This window comes from Eumetopias jubatus, unplaced genomic scaffold (assembly GCF_037043125.1).
Source record: "Eumetopias jubatus isolate StellerSeaLion01/CBP00866 unplaced genomic scaffold, mEumJub1_p1.0 scaffold_5, whole genome shotgun sequence".
Lineage (NCBI taxonomy): Eukaryota > Metazoa > Chordata > Mammalia > Carnivora > Otariidae > Eumetopias > Eumetopias jubatus.
This window is the reverse complement of record NW_028274811.1, coordinates 49,624,318-49,641,774: the sequence shown is the minus strand read 5'-3', so window position 1 is coordinate 49,641,774 and position 17,457 is coordinate 49,624,318. Positions and strand designations below refer to the sequence as shown.

The window sequence follows — 17,457 nt, the reverse complement described above, 5'->3', positions numbered from 1 at the left end:
CAAAAAGGTTCAAAGAATGACATGATCAGATATGCACTTTAAAAAAATTGCTCTGGGTGCAGCGTGGATAACAGATTAGGAAGAATCCAGGACATAGGCAGTAGGCCATGAAATAGTCTAGGCGAAAGATCATAAGCTACAGTATGGACAGCTGTGCTGAAAGGAAATGAACAAATTTAAAGCATATTTAGAAAGTAAAATTGACAGGATTCATGATGAATTTAAAAAAGAGGGGTAAGGAAAAAGAGTTAAGAAGTTAAGGATGATTCAGGTTTCTTTGGTTTCTGCAAGCAAATGGATATTGGTGCCATTCATGAACATAGCAAAACAAAACCAAACCAAACCAAAAAAACAAAAAACAAAACAAAACAAAGGATAGCACCAGCTCTGTTCGCAATAGAAAGCTGGAAAAATCAGCTTGGGAGTAGTCATATGAACAGACAGGAGTGAACAGAGTTAAGAAAAGGCTAAGAAAAAAGTCTAGAATGAGTTTTGAGGAGCTTAAGAGGATGAAACAAACAAAACTAAACTAAAAACATAGCCATATATATATAAGGATAATTGGCTCAAAAGGTATCACATCACAAATCTAGGGAAGAGAGTTCTGAAGAACACTGCAAGACAGCAGACAGTTGAATAATATCTTCAATGTGCTAAGAGAAAATAACCATCCATGTAAACATCTATATCCAGAAAAAAAATCTTTTAAGAAATAGCACAAAATAAAGACATTCAGAAAAGGAAATCGTCATTAAATTTATATTGCACTTACACTTAGTGATTCATCAAAGACTCTCATGAGTTTTCCAGTTAAAAATCTGAAAATTCTAACTTTTCTATCAGAACCAATAGTAGCTATTTTCTTCCCATCAGGTGAAAAACATATGCTGGTTGGATAAGCCTTGCACTTAGCAAATTCATATAAATCTGTGTCGGTTTTATATTCCCAGTTCACATTTTTGGGGAACTTATATTCATGAGGAGGCCCAGTCCAGTATTCAATCATCCCAGATTTATCAGAAGACACTACTGCTTTGTAAACTGCATTCAGCCGTATCTGAGTAAGAGGTGATGTATGGAGTTTGTCAAAAATATGAAGTGGCTGGTTATCTCCTCGACCATCATAAATGAAAATTTTTCCTGTGCTCTTCTCAGAAGCAGCAACTGAAGATATGGCGTCCCCTGGGCAATAGATCCACTCACATTGTCCAGGAAAATAGCTAAAATATTTAAGAATTGAGGGAAAAAAGAAATCAATACAAATAAGCATCCTTATCCACCCTCACCACCAAAAAAATGTCCTGGCCAATGATTTAGTTAGTTTTGGATTCCTTGCTCAAAGTAGCAGAGAGATAGAAAATGGTAAGGAACAACTAAAAAAAGTTACCAATTTTTTTCTTTCTGACCTTATTAATGTAATGGTAATAACTTCTGAGGATTTATCAGACCACAAAGAAAACTGCATATAGCAGATCATTTACTTCTCTTGGGTAGATAAGAAAACCAGATCAGACCTGAACCTTAAAATATTCCAAGGATTTCTGTCTTTTGGATTTCTGTCTATGTCTCAGCTACGTATAACTTACTTTTAAATAGTTTAGCATGTAACAGTATACTTGATAAATCCATCCTTGAAATGTTTAAAATTAAAATATTTTAGTTATAACTGTGATCAAAAGAAAAACATTTTGATATCACATTCTCATTATTAGTAACTTCATCTTAAAACTATAAAGTTTGAACATGCTACCTGATGAACAAAGTGTAAAAGAACTGGGACAAATTTAATCAATACACCAAACTTACACACTCAAATGAGTGTTGTCTCCTTCTATGCAGTCAGTTTGAGAAGTTACACAGTTATTCCAATGTTGGTGCTGATGCTCAAAACTTTTTTGGAACTTCTCAAAAGTTTTTTAGAATTTCTACCAAAACTTAAAAAAAAAATACTCTTTCAATATCCTCAAAGATGGCAAAGGTTCAACATTTATCAAAAGATTTAATTTTTAAAAACAGCTAGTGTGGGTAAACAAAGCAGGGGAATAGGATAGATAACCAAAAGACATTGCTATTTCTAGTCAAAAATAAGTTCTGACCATAAGTAATGAGACTGATTTCCTTTAGTGGCTCATAAACTGGTTTTGAAGGAAATTCCAAAAGAAATTCTATTAGGTAATGAACTGTTGTTCTCTTCTCCCCCTCCATTCATATGTTGCAGGTAACCAAGGTGATCGTATCTGGAGATAATTAGGAGGTAATTAAGGTTGAATGAGGTCATAAATGTGGGGCCCTAATCCCATAGGCCTGTGGCCTGAGAAGGGAAAGCAAGATACCATTCCTCCCTACATCCTGTCCCCAAAGAGAGTCCTCACCACAAATTAAACCCTGCTGGAACCTTGATCTTATACTTTCCAGCCTCCAGAACTCTGAGAAAATAAAATTCTATTGTTTAAGCCACTTAGCCAATGGTCTTTTGTAATGGCAGTCTGAGCTAAGACAAGTCCTAAAACTTTTTGACAATGCTATGATTTTAAAGCTGACATTCATTTAGATATATATAAATTCAGTATGGTATCTGAAGAAAGACATGCTCAAAACAAAGCATTCATCTCATTCCTGTACAGTCTAACCACATAGTTGGGGTATCAATATACTTCAAAGTTTAAAATAACCAACAAATCACCTCAATTCCAAAATGTATATAAGCTTTATAAGACAAAATACATATGACTGAAATAAACACAGCAAGGGAGTTAATTCTAAGCACCAGTATATTAGACATGATGGATCCTTGTTAATTCATTAAGTAATGTTAAATGGATATAATGAATCCTTGTAATGATGCGGTTTAAAAACTTCTGTGATTAATGACAAAACCACAGCAGAAGCCTCCAAAGAGATAACAAGGATTCATTTCTAATTTTCCTAAGCAAAATACCAGGTACATTTTTTAATGGAATGGCAATATATTCTGTTTAGAAATATCTACAAAATGGTGAAGTTTAGTTTAAAAATTATTTCGCTAAGTTAAAAAATATATACTTTAAAAAAAGACTCACCCAAGCTTCAGCATATTGATCATGTCAAAGTTCACTACATCAAACACCTTCATTGCTTTATCATCACCCACAGAACAGAACAATGCTCCCTCAGAGCTAACTGCAATACTCTCAATAACTCCTATTTAAATAAATCAAATTAAAACACTCTAGTAAATACCAATGAAACAAATATACATGATTCAAAGAAAAAAAGCATCTTAAGAGAAACTTTAACCAATACAATTTAAGAGAGCTACACAAACACATACAAACACAAAGTGAAATTCTTACCCAGATGACTACGAAAATGTTTAACAAATTCAATTCCCTCTTCTATTTTTTTCCAGAACTTAACATGTCCATCATGACTGGCAGTAATAATAAAGTCTGTCCTGCATATATAAAATTGTAAAAGTTACTTTGTAAAACAGATGAATTACTTAGTACTCCCAAAGCAATCATTCATGAGACTTTCTGACTTTCAAAGTAGGTTTTTTAAAAAAATACCTTCCTTTATGAAGACCACTATTGACATATAAAAAAATATCTTCCTTTATGAAGACCACTATTGCAAACTTTGTAGTTCTTTTCTAGATATCATAATAGTTGCTGTGGTACTAATTTTAATCCCAAAAGCTAGGATCAGAATTGAGCTAGCACTTGACATTAAAAAAAAGAAATTTCACCAGGAATCACTAGACCTGGGCACCTGGGTGGCTCAGTTGGTTAAGCAACTGCCTTCGGCTCAGGTCATGATCCCGGAGTCCCAGGACAGAGTCCTGCATCAGGCTCCCTTCTCAGCGGGGAGTCTGCTTCCCCTTCTGACCCTCCCCCTTCTCATGCTCTGTCTCTTTCATTCTCTCTCTCTCAAATAAATAAAATCTTTAAAAAAGAAAAAAAAAGTAATCACTAGACCTTAGGGCCCATTAATGCTAAGATCATCCTATAGGCAGTGTTTTCACAAAGAAAATTACACTAGTTTTCAGAAGTTGATAAATCATTAAATCTCAATATATCCCTTCTCTATACAGCAAAGTTCAATACATTTGTTTTGTATCCGACCCAAGGTGTTTGGTTAAGTAACAAAAAGATTTTATACAGAATAGTCTCCCTTGTAAGGTATATAAAAATAGAAACCATTTACTGAAACCCAGAATATGCCAGGTACTTTACACATCTTACCTTGAATGCATTTCTTGTATGATATAGGAAAGAGTATGTAGGCCTTTATTTAACTTAAACTATTACAGAACCTATGACACTAAACAGAAATCCACAGTATCCTAAAGTTACTTCTACAAATCCTCCTTAAAACTGAAGCATTTTTATAAAACACATTTTTCAGAAAGAAATTAAAAAGATGTGACAGACTTACTTGGTGCATACCACATGGGTGATAACATCTCTATGCATATAACTGCGTTCATACATAGATGCACTGGGGAGGTTTTCAAGATAGACTCTTTCAAATTCCAAAACTGAGGGGAAAAAAAGGAAAGAAAAATGTATTAATTGGAACTATTTACTATTTTGTACTTAAGATTTTCTAAGTTCTATTTTGTATATTCTTCTAGATTTTCTTCAATTTCTCTCAATTCACACGTAATAAAAAAAAATTTAGTGTTACATCACTTGTAACTTCTATTATTTCATAGTAGTGAATAGCACCATCATTTAGTTAGTCATGACAGGTTCTCAGTTATTATATAGAGGCTTAACTGTCCCCAGAACTTAAGAACTGAGTGATTCTGGCTTAAAATGAAGGTTCCATTAAGAAACAAAAACCTTAAAAAGTTTCATGAAATTATCACAACCATCTTTCCAACCACGTAGAGTCAATTATCAGGTCTAATTTAAATAAGTAACAAGAGGACAGTGGCCACTTAGATGTCTGTTTATCTTTAAGGCACTAATCCTCTTTGAAGTCACTGATACTGGGATTAGAGCAGGTAAACATAAAATACTAAATGGATTTTTAGAGCTGAAAAAATCCTGGAGTTCTCAAGTTTTTCCAGGGACAAAACATTTGTTAAGTGTTAATCTGAGGAAATACTGATTTCATTACAAGAGCTATGAACAATTTTACTAGCAAAAATTGACATATGTGTATCTAGTAAAATAATCCAACGATGGCCAAACAGGACTATAAAAAGTTGCTACATTAAATATGAGATGTTTCATAGTTTTTCCTAACTATAATGTACAGCAGACTCAAACTTGAGTCCAACGAACTCTTTTCTCCTTCATTTTTAGTAACAGAAGCCCCATTTTTATATGGGCATATTGACATCCAGCTATAATTAAGAGGACCTTTCTCACCTTCTCCAGAGTTAGGTGTTACCATATGTCAATAAGAAGTGTTGTGTGACAATGAATAAGTCTCCTTAAAAAGTGTTCCCTTCTTCCTCAGTCCTACAGTTTGGAACTGGGATAAACGCTGTTATTCTAATAAAAGCACTGGGACAAAGATGAGGGCCATATCCTAGCGATGGTAGGGTAGAAGGCTGGAAAGAGCCTAGGTCACTTTTGAGCCTCTATACCAATCCTAGACCATTTACTTTGGGACTCCTTTTACACATGAAAGAAGTACACCTCTGTCTTTTTTAATGTTATTGATTTTTTGGGTCTTTACGTAATTGGCAGCTAATATAACCCTATCTGATACACATTCCTTTTGCTGTTTGTTAGTTTACCTGTTGAGCAGATATTTACTGAAAACAAAATAGGTTACAAGGCTCAGGGACATGAAGAACACATAACTCCTGTCTTTGAGAAACCATGAGTTTAATTAAAGGTAGTGTCATATAATAATTTATAATGTCTTTCTGAAAATGAATACAAATATCCAGTGTCCAAAGAACATGTTCTATTTCTAGAAATATATTATCAAACTCCTGTCTTATTTTTTTTAAAGATTTTATTAAGTAATCTGTACACCCAATGTGGGATTTATATTTACAATCCTGAGATCAAGAGTCGCATGTTCTACCGATTGAACCAGCCAGGTGCCCCAAACTCCTGTTTTTTTTTAGATAAAATCTTCAATGATACTTTTCTAATGTTTCATACATGTTTTTTTAAATTTCAATTTTTTCTTCAAACCGAATACTATTGATTGGCTTAAATACAATGAGCATCGACTTAAGGGCAAACATTTTCTTTCTTTCTTTTTCTTTTTTTAAAAAGATTTTACTTATTTATTTGACAGAGAGAGAGAGTACAAGCAGGGGGAACAGCAGGGAGAGGGAGAAGCAGGCTCCCGCTGAGGAGACAGCCCAACATGGGGCTTGATCCCAGACCCCGGGATCATGACCTGAGCAGAAGGCAGACACTCAAGGAGCCACCCAGGCGCCCCTAGGGCAAACATTTTCACACCTAATTATTTCTGTCCCTGTTAATTAAGTTTTATAAGATCTTTGTCTCTTAACACTAATATCAGCACTTTGATTTTTTTATTTTTCCATTAGAAAGGACATATAAAAATATTCTAATGCAACAATAAGAGCATTAACTTTGTCATATTCATTCACTCAATAAATACTAAGTGAACACTTGCTATGTGCAAAGCACTGTAACAAGCACTGAAGCAAAGTAGGAATGGACTTTGCTTTTATAAGTTTACAGTCTAAGCAGTGGAGAGGAACATTATCAATCACATGAATAAATACGCAATTTTAAAAATGTAGCAAGTGCAGTGAGGGAGAAATTGCTGTGGAAACATTTAACAGAAAGACCTAACAGTAAAAAAGATAATGTACTTTAAAAGTGTCAACGTACAGTGTTCAAAAAAGTGGCTTCTTCAAAATTTGAATACATAAAATTTGAAAGTTACCTGTAAATTCAGCTGTTAAATATTACCTCAGAGTTATGATCAATGTTCTCCAGAAACCTGACCCAAACTAAAGAAGTCAGAGGCTTTACAGAGGAGGAGATGGTTGAAGGTGAATGCTAAAGTTGAGCAAGTTAGCCAAGTGAAAATGGTTGAGGGAAATCATTTCAGGTATACACCATAACATCCTGGTAGGCATTCAAATAAGAAAAAAAGCATGCCCCATTCTCAAGTGTCTTAACATGGCAGGAGTACAGAGTAAGGAAGACAGACAAAGTTAGGATAGAGAAGCAGTGGAAATGTTTTGGTGAGGTAAAGAGAGATCATGTCATGAAGAGCCTTGTAGGCCATTTGGGGAGTCTGGACTTTGTTTTGAAAATAATGAGAAATCACTGAGAGTGTGAAGCAGAGAGAGAAAGTAAGATTTGAACTTTCAGAAAAATCGTATTTTAATGGTCTTACACGTTTAAGAAAGACATTTTACAGAACAACTTTTAAAATAAGAAAATTTAACCTCTTTCCCCACCCTTTTTATTTGATAAAACCTGGTCACTATTCCACGAAAGTAGGAAAATACTTCAGGCCTTTGTATCTCCTGCGTGTGGTTTGAAAACCACAGATCGCTGGTTTTAGATGAAAAATTTGTGATCTAGGAAACTTGTGTAACTTTCCTAGGTCAAAAAAGTCATCACTGGAAGAGTCAGGATTATAATCATCTTTACCTACTCTTTACGATTCTAAATAGGCACCAACCTCTCGCCCCCTCCCCGCGCGCCCCCAACAAACTAACAGCATTCCTGAACTAAGAGCCTTCAAGAAAACCGGACTCACATCTGCTAAACGGAGATAGAAATTCCAACCTCATACGCCTGCTGTAGGGATTAAATGAGAGGCGCCTAGCACATAGCAAGTAGTGGCATAAATTAGCTTTAGCATCTATTAGAACACATTACTGTAACACATCCGTGATTAACATTGTTAGATATTATCAAAAAGACGCTGTACTCAGCCCAAGTCACTATTTCGGGGAAACGTGCAAGTATAGAATGGCCAGCAATCAGAAGATCCTCTCTTCTGAGGGCACAAAACCCCACAATCACACACCATCTGTTTTTGGGGTCTGGTTTGAAATCTCCCAGTCGCGGGACGCAGATTTCAACTCGCCCTGTGCCTATCTCTGTAGCTACCTTTCCTCTTCTTGGCCAATGTTGCCTCTACAGGTAAAGGCCCAACCCAGCGCTCTTCATTTTCCTCTTCGTTCTCTTGGGCCACCGCCACTACCACTGTCAGCTCCCTTTCGCTCAGTTCTGTTTTTTCCGGTTCCTCCGGGTCCCGGCGCCTTCTTCTTCTCAGCTGTGAATCGCTACCACCTTCCGACGCCATATTGCCCGAGTTGTCACAAAAGACGCGACACACACACAGCTCGGCTACCAATCTTAAAAGCGGCGCAGCTTGCCCGTCAGCGGCCAAGCGAGTTTCGGAATTGGCTGGGGTGGGTAGGAGCGGATCCAATCAGCAAGCAGCGCGCGCAAACGTCCTAGGCCTGGAAACCTTGTTTACGCCCGGCCGAGAAGACCTGAAGTCCGTGGCACTGTGGTGGTAAGAGATAGGCAAGGGAGAGCGCCTTAACGGTTGAAAACTTGCCGCTGGGCCTGGCAGGTCCCAGGATGTGAAACTGCAGCCCCGAAAGTGGGACCCTTACCTCACCGGAATTGTTTACCGGACGTCCAGCCAGTCGCTGCGAGCGGCTCTTCTCCCGCTCTAGAAACACCCCGGGTTAGGAGAGATTGCCCGAGGGGCAGGGAATTGAGGGAACTGGTTAATTTGCGGGCCTCCCTTCAAGCTCTCCAAACTGACTTCTTGCCTGAAGAGGGGGGGCGGCGGGGGCGGAGAGAATTATGTACTGTGTTCTTCCAAGAAAGTAAGGTAGAGAAAAAAAATGTTATTAAAATCATAAGGAAGAGAAATACATTTTCCGTACTGTATGTGTATTTACTGGAAAAAAAAAATCCTTGTATAAGTGGACCTGCGCAGTTCAGTACTATGTTGTTCAAAGGTCAACTATATTAGTTTCGGGTGGACGTCGTAATGATTGGCTCTTTTTATATATTTCAAAATGATCACCACAGTAAGTCTAGTTAACATCTGTCACCATGCATACAGAATTTTTTTCTCTGTGATGAGAGCTTTTAAGATCTACTGTCTTAGAAACGTCCAAATACAGTATTATTAACTACAATCACTATGCTGTACATTTCATCCCCATGACTTACTGTTTTATAACCGCAAGTTTGTACTTTCTGGCCCCCTTCACCCATTTTGCCCTCTCACCACTCTGCCTTTGGTAACTACCAATCTGTTCTCTGTATCTATGAGTTTGGTTCTCTTTTATTTTCTTCCTCAGGATTCCACATCACACATAAGTGGGATCATACGGTAATTGTCTTACTCGGTCTGACTTATTTCATTTAGCATAATGCCCTTGAGGGCCATCCTTGTTATTGCAAATGGCAAGAGTTCATTCTTTTTTATAGCTCTGTGTGTGTGTGTGTGTGTGTGTGTGTGTGTTTATATACATGGCCACATTTCCTTTATCCTGTTTGAATCTTTTGCATGTGGCTATCCAGTTTTCCCAACACCATTTATTGAAGACACTGTTCTTTCCCCATTGTTTATTACTGGCTCCTTTGTTGTAAATTGACCATATATGTGTGGGGTTTATTTCTGGACTCTAGTCTGTTCCATTGATCTTAGAGTTATATGGATACTTTCTATTAGTTTATTTCATGTATAATATACATGTCTTTTTTCCAATAATAGTATGAGTTTCTTTAATTTGGTATTAGCTCTTTTAAGTTTGTATAGCATAGTATCCCTAAATATAGCAATATTCTCCAATAAGTGAGTGGGAATTGGAATACTAACAGAGATCCTCAAGAGGTTGACTTACTCTCTTTTCAGAAAGTACATTTAAGGATACAAAATGTGGGAAAGGGATAAAGTTGAACTCTTACATGTTTTTATTTATTTGTATTCTCATGCTACATTGAGTTGCCATTTCAGCTAGTTTGTTGAACATCTATCCACACACATGCACACATACAATTTCACATTTTTTTCGCATACTCAATGTATTTTACTGATTAGTATTCTACAAAGTGGGGAAAGATCAATTTGCACTTAATTTTTAAGTTAAGTTATATTTAAAACAAATATGTATATAATGTTTGACTCTTGCTTAAAAATATTCTAAAATTGTTAATGATTGTAGCTTTGTGAACTTAACTATATCTTTTATGTATAGCAAGGAAGATGTTCTGTGTAAACATTTTTGGATATGACATAAGCAATTTAACTAGTCTTACTAGTTGACTTCAGATAGGTAATAGTAATGTTAATAGCTAATAATTATATAGTTCTTTATATGCTAGGGACAGTTCTAAGAGCTTTATACATATTAATTCATTTAACTGTCATAACTTTATGGGGTAAGTAATATTATCTTCATTTTACAGATAAGGAAACTGAGGCACAGACAGTTTAAGTGACTTGCCCAAGGTCACACAGCTTGTAAGTATCAAAGCCAGGATTTAAACCTAGACAGTCCGATTGTAGAGTTCACACAAAGTTTTTTGGATAATGCTGTAGTAAGCATACCCATGTAGACTAAAGCAAATATATCTATCTATAGGATTATTCCTAGGAACAGAATTTCTGGGTCAGAAGATAACTATATTTAAAGTTTTGATGGATATTTCTTATCCTCCAAAGTGATTGGTTTACCAACAGTGCACACCGCTTGTTCAACACTCTTCTCAATATTGTTTCTTATGAAATTTTTCACTATTGCTAGTCTGGATGAAAAATAACACTTGTTTATTTTGCTATATATATATATATTTTTTGCTATACATATGCATATATATATATTAAGATATATTTATTTGAGAAAAAGAGAGTGCATATGAGTCAGGGAGAGGCAGAGGGAGAGGAAGAGAGCAGATTCTGCTCTCATCATGGAGCCTGACATGGGGTCAGTCTCATGACTCTGAGATCAGGACCTGAGCCAAAAACCCAGAGTCAGCTGCTTAACTGACTGTGCCACCCAGGCGTCCTTAATTTGCATTTTTATGACTTATGAGTAAGTTTAAGAATGCATTTTTCTATGTTGAAAAGATATTTCTCATTTTTTTAATTCCCCATTTGTGTCTTTTGCCCATTTCTATTGGAATGTTTTTGTTGTTTAGCTTTTTATTGCAAAGTAAAATATAGATACCAAAACCCGCATAAAATAAATGTAAATTTTTTTTTTAAGATTTTATTTATTCATTTGAGAGAGACAGAGATAGTGACAGAGAGCACGAGTGGGGAGGAGAGGGAGAAGCAGGCTCCCCACTGAGCAGGGAGCCTGACATGGGGCCCAATCCCAGGACCTCAGGATCATGACCTGAGCCTAAGGCAGACCCCCAACCGACTGAGCCACCCAGGTGCCCCAATAAATAAATTATTATAAGGTGAATGCCTTTATCACCATGGAGATCAAAGAAATAAAACTTTGATAATCACCTCAAAAGTCACTTATTTGGCTCATACCAATCACAGTGCTCTCTTCTGCCTTCTCCCTCCCTCCAAAAGTAATGTCCCGATTTTTATTCTGATAACTTTTTGAATTTAGGTGTTTTTGTTTTTTTTTTAATGGTTGGTTGTTAGATTTTCTTTTCTTATTAATTTGTAGGCATTCATTATCCATTAAGAAAATTAAGTCTTGGGTGCCATATATATCACAAATATTTTCTTTAAATTTTGGGTTTTACATTTTAGCTTTTTTTTTTTCTTTTTTTTGGTTGAGCAATTTGCATCTCTTACTCAGTGCCATGAGGGAAAATACACACAGTGTGGTGTCTTAGTATGAGGTGTTAGATTAAATTTTAACTTTTTTTTTTTAAAGATTTTATTTATTTGATAGAGAGAGACACAGTGAGAGAGGGAATACAAGCAGGGGGAGTGGGAGAGGGAGAAGCAGGCTTCCTGTGGAGCAGGGAGCCCGATGTGGGGCTTGAACCCAGGACCCTGGGATCATGACCTGAGCCGAAGGCAGATGCTTAATGACTGAGCCACCCAGGCGCCCCTAAATTTTAACTTTTTAATGGTATCTTTGTCCATGTAGAATTTTTAAAAATTTTATAGAAATTTCACTTAGTTTTGTTAGAAATGCTTTCCCAACCCAAGCAAAAAAATTGTCTCCATGTTTTCTTCATGTTATATTTTATCATTTCTGTTTTTGGATTTTTTGAGGAATGCAGGGATGGTGTTAAGATTGAGGTATATATCTAGGCTTATTCCCCCCCCCCCAAATACTATGCAGTTAGTTAAAAAGAAGGAGTAAGTTCTATAGAAGACCAAATTATACATGGGAAAAAAAAGCAATATAGTATATGAAATATCCTCCAATTTGGATTGTTCTTATATCCCTTTAATTTTCATCGCTGTGGGGACACCTGGGTGGCTGAGTCGGTTAAGCATCTGCCTTCGGCTCAGGTCATGATCCCAGGGTCCTGGGATTGAGCCCCTCATCAGGCTCCCTGCTCAGCAGGGAGCTTGCTTCTCCCTCTCCACACCACTTGCTCATGCTCGCTCGCTCTCTCTCTGTCAAGTAGATAAAATTTTAAAAAAATTTGCATTGCCATCTCTGTTATATATCATAGGTCCATAAATGTGTTCCGTTGTTCAGTTTGCCTATCCATGTGCTAACTCTATGCTATAAAAATTAGTATAGTTTTATAATAAGTTTAAAATCTGGTAAGGCAAATCTTCTCATCCTCTTCATGATGGTCTTGGCTGTTTTTGGCCTCTTGCCTTACCATAAACTTTAGAATTTGCTTGTCACATGCCCCAAATACAAACAAAAACTTTGATTAAGATTTAATAGATCAACTTGGGGGAATTAACATCTTCACAGTATTGAGTTCTTCAATCTCTGAACATGATGTATCTCCCTAAGTTTCTTTAAAACCTCTCTGTTGATAAGTTTGATTAAACAATGTAAAACTTAAGTTCCATAAAATTAGTATTTCGGGGGAGTGGATTATTCTGATTTGTATTGTGGGGTAGACATCTTGATTATTCTTTTTTCTTCTGTCTACTTCCTTAAAATTGTCCCACCTTTGAATTTCATGCCATCAGGCTCCACCACCTACCACTCCTTGCAGTGGTTATCTAGCAAGATTATATAATGCTCCTTCATTTCTTGAAGATTTTTAGCTTCTTGCTCACTGCAACCCTCTGCAGCACTACTGTCATACTTCATGGTGATTTTAATATCCATCTATGGCTTCTCTTTTTCTTGACCTCTTTTCCTCTATTGATTATATTCTCCATCTTAGAGTAGTTACTCATTCCTGTGGTCATAACTGAAAGACTGTCATTCTCTCGCTTTGTCTTTGCACCTGTGCTGCTACATTTTTTTTTTTTTTTTGTGCTGCTACATTATAGAAGAAAACATATAACCATGTTTTAGTTTCACTTTAAATTGATAACTAATAATCTCAAGTGGGCATTTAATGCTATCCAGTTATTCTACTATTTTATCCTATCCCATTCTCTTATATATCTCTTTTATACATTTCTTAATGTGTTTCTTAAATCTTCAGTGCTTTTCCCCATTTGCATTCACAGCTGATGACCTTAGTTACCATTTCCCTAAGAAAAGAGAAGCAGTCCAAATAGAACTGCCATAAGATCCTATCAACACATCTACTAATGTACCTGCATCTATGCCCCTAATATTCTGCCTACCCTTCCATTAAAATAAACTATATATACTTCATTCTTAAATCAACCTCTCTACATGTGTATTAAGTCCCATTCTTCTTTCTCTCCTGCAACTCCTACAGTATTTCCTTCTGTGTTGTTAAAGATGCTCTATTTTCTCCTTTCTTTTACCCCAAAGATTTGTTTATTTATTTTAGAGAGAGAGAGTGCATGTGAATGAGCAGCGGGGAGAGGCAGAGAGAGAATCTCACACGGACTCCCCGCTGAGCATGGAGCCCCATGTGGGGTTTGATCTCACAACCCTGAGATCATGACCTGAGCTGAAATCAAGGGTCAGATGCTCAACCGGGTGAGCCACCCGGGCACCTCTCTATTGAAACTACTCTTACGAAGGCCTCCAGTTCTGTGTATTTATTCCACTGGAATTATTGTGACAAATTATCCTAAGACTTAGAGGTGTTAAACAACCATTTACTATGCTCAGCAATTCTTTGCGTCAAGAATTCATGACAGGATGCAGCAGGACAGCTTGTCTCTGTTCCACAATGTCTAGGCCCTTGTCTAGAAGACTCAAAAGTCTGAGGGCTGAATTATGAGAATGTCCATGTGCATGTCTAATGGTTGATGCTAGCTTTTGGCTGGGAACCTTGGTTCCTTTCTATGAGGGCTTCACCATTGGTCTCTTCATTTGTGCCAGTTTGGGCTTCCTCACAGCATGGTAGGATAGTGTTAGGATAGCTTTGTAAGAGATAGTGTTCTGAGACAGAGGTATTACTGGTATTGCCTTTTATGACTTGGTCTTGGAAGTCACTTCCATAGTGACTTCTATTCATAAAGACAGAAAGTCATAGTCAGGTTCATGGGGAAGATAAATAGACTCTGTCTCTGAATAGGGAATGATAACCTGAAATATTGCTGTGACTGTTTATGGAAAATACAGTCCTCTACCCATGTTGCTAAATAAATTGTCAATTCTGTTTTTATCTTATTTGACCTTTCTTGCATTTGATAATTTGAAAATTCATCACTCCTTCCTTTAATACTTTTATATTTTGAATTTCAGGATTTCATACTCTTAATTTTCCTCTTACCTTATTGGTGCTTTTTAGACTCTTTTGGTGGTTCTTCCTCATTCTCTCCAGGTCTGGAACTCTTGTCATTTCTGCCTGTACACTCTTGCTTTTGTGATCTCACCCAGTCTCATGGCTTTAAATATCTTATATGGTGATGACTCAAATTCTAGCTTGAAACTGCCCCTTGAACTCCATACTGTACATTTAGTTGCTTAATCAGCATCTGTACTAATAGACACCTTAAATTTAGCAAGTTTGAAATTAATTCTTAATTATCACTCCCCCATATCTTGCTGAATCTGTTTCCTCCACTGACTTCTTCATATCAGTAATCAGCTGGCAGCTCCATCTTTCCAATTGCTTAGGCCTAAACTTTTTTAATAATAAAAAATTTCTTGGATCATTGCAATAGCTTTCTAACTGGTTTTTCTGCTTCTTACCTTACTGGCTATTGTTAACCAGAGTTGTACTGTTAAAATATAATTCAAACTATGTCAATCTCTTCTTGAAAACCCTCTAATTGTTTGTCATCTCAGCTTAAGTCCTTAAAATGGCCTACAAAGCCCACATGATTTCATCTCTGTAATCTCTCTGACCCCGTCTTGTGTTCTCTGCCTTAATTTCCTCCAGTCACACTGGCTGCTTTACTGCTCTAGGACATGGCAGTCATATTTCCTGCCCTAGGGTCTTTGCATTGGCAGTTCCCTGACTGGAACCTCTTACTCTAAATATCCCTGTCTCACTTCCTTTTTTTTTTTTAAAGATTTATTTATTGATTTATGAGAGAGAGAGAGAGCACGAGAGGGAAGAGGGTCAGAGGGAGAAGCAGACTCCCCGCCGAGCAGGGAGCCCGATGTGGGACTCGATCCTGGGACTGCAGGATCATGACCTGAGCCGAAGGCAGTCGCTCAACCGACTGAGCCACCCAGGTGCCCCCTGTTTCACTTCCTTATCTCCTTCATGTTTTTGCTCAGTTGTCAGCTTCTCAGTGACCTTAAATGACCACATTATGTGTAAAATTACATTACCTCTGCCTAAGCACTTCCTGTTTTCTTCCCTGTCTTGCTTTCCTCCATAAAATTATTATTATTTCCACTTATATTGGGGTGCCTGGACGGCTCACTTGGTTAAGCGTCCCACTCTTGATTTCGGCTTAGCTCATGATCTCAGGGTCCTGAGATGGAGCCCCACTTGGGCTCCTCGCTCAGTGGGGAGTCTGCTTGAGGATTCTCTCTCTCCCTCTTCCTTTGCTCCTCCCCCTGCTAGCATGTGCTCTCTCTCTTGCTCTCTCTCTGTCTCTCTCAAATAAATAAATATTTTTAAAAAGTTATTATTTCCATGTATAAATTATTTGATACATGATAGAGATTTTTGCCCATTTTGTTCATTGTTCACATGTATAGTTCCTAGATGAGTATCTGGCAGGTGATAGGTGTTCAACAGATATTGTTAAGTGAATAAATGTTTTTTACTTCAGTTTTTCTTATAAGGCTAATTATTACAAGGCACATGTCAGTGAATCAGCAAGATCTAGATCCAGACAGTACTACAGATATGGAAGATGTTACAAATGCTGAAGAAGAACTTATTAAAGAATGTGAAGAAATGTGGAAAGATATGGAAGAAGTAAGTACCAAGAGGTAAAAGTGATATATATATTAATTACTATAAGATTTAATTCCATTTCAATAATAGACTTATGGAAAATAATTATGCTGGTTCCTGGAAGCCATTATATTATACAATAAATATTTGTATGGCTTTTAGACCTATAAGCATTTATTCAAGATTCTTTATGCCAGATGAGCTATAGAAAGAGAAAAAATTATGGCTATCCCTGCCATAGGAGGTTATCATCTATTAGAAGCAGTAGCCATTGTATTAGAAATACTGTGGTAGAAATGCAAAGACAACTTAGGATGAATAGTAAACCTAGATTGAAAGGGTCAAGTATAGCTTTCTAAAAACAGTAATAACTAGGGGCACCTAGGGTGGCTCAGTCGGTTAAGCGTCTGACTCTTGCTTTTGGCTTGGGTCATGATCTCAGGGTTCTGAGATCGGGCCCCACATCGGGCTCTGCTGGGTGTGGAGCCTGCTTAAGATTCTCTCTCTCCCTCTCCTTCGGCCCCTCCCCCCACCTCTAAAAAAAAAATAAAAAGCAAGTAATAACTGAATTCGTTTCTAAAGAATAAATAGGAAGTACCCTCTGAAAGTAGGAGAGTTACACAAAGCAGAAGGAACAAAATATATAAACATTGGGAGAGTTTAGAGAACTCTAGGTAGAATATTATGACTTAGTAAATTAGAAGAAGGACCTGTGGAATAAGGCTGGAAAGTTAATTAGGAGCAAGAACATTGAGGATTTTGTCAAGTTTATAGTATGGCAAGCCATTAAAAGATTATAAACATGAAGTGACAGATGCAGTTTGGGAAAATTACTTGGTAGTTTTGAAGAAAATGAAATATAGAAGACAGACTACAGGTAGAGCATTTAGGAGGCTCTAGTACTAGTTCTGGTAAGAAGTACTGTAAGGGGGCACCTGGGTGGCTCAGTAAGTTAAACGTCTGCCTTCGGCTCAGGTCATGATCTCAGGGTCCTGGGATTGAGCCCTACATTGGGCTCTCTGCTCAGTGGAAAGCCTGCTTCTCCCTCTCCCACTCCCCCTGCTTGTGTTCCCTCTCTCACTGTGTCTCTCTCTGTCAAATAAATAAATAAAATCTTAAAAAAAAAAAAAAAAGTACT

At 37.1% G+C, this 17,457-nt stretch overlaps 2 protein-coding genes across 5 annotated transcripts in view; one reads left to right on the top strand and one right to left on the bottom strand.

Annotated features, from left to right (window-relative positions):
• PPWD1 (peptidylprolyl isomerase domain and WD repeat containing 1) overlaps window positions 1-8,257 on the bottom strand; it is a 34,933-nt gene extending 26,676 nt beyond the window's left edge. For all 4 annotated transcript variants that reach the window (XR_015768174.1, XR_015768173.1, XM_088023329.1 and 1 more), the window contains exons 1-5: window positions 8,058-8,257; window positions 4,417-4,519; window positions 3,333-3,433; window positions 3,060-3,180; window positions 773-1,220 (exon numbers count right to left, since the gene is read on the bottom strand). Coding sequence is in view for 2 of the 4 variants with exons in the window: in XM_088023329.1 (XP_087879455.1) it covers window positions 773-1,220; window positions 3,060-3,180; window positions 3,333-3,433; window positions 4,417-4,519; window positions 8,058-8,253 (969 nt within the window). In the remaining 2 variants the exon portion in view is untranslated. The remainder of the gene's footprint in view (window positions 1-772; window positions 1,221-3,059; window positions 3,181-3,332; window positions 3,434-4,416; window positions 4,520-8,057) is intronic.
• Window positions 8,258-8,388: 131 nt separating this feature from the next.
• The window catches only part of CENPK (centromere protein K), a 39,855-nt gene continuing 30,786 nt past the window's right edge, over window positions 8,389-17,457 (top strand). The window contains exons 1-3 of the mRNA XM_028123885.2: window positions 8,389-8,469; window positions 10,386-10,440; window positions 16,192-16,340. Coding sequence (XP_027979686.1) covers window positions 16,224-16,340 — 117 coding nt within the window. The 5' untranslated portion in view covers window positions 8,389-8,469; window positions 10,386-10,440; window positions 16,192-16,223. The remainder of the gene's footprint in view (window positions 8,470-10,385; window positions 10,441-16,191; window positions 16,341-17,457) is intronic.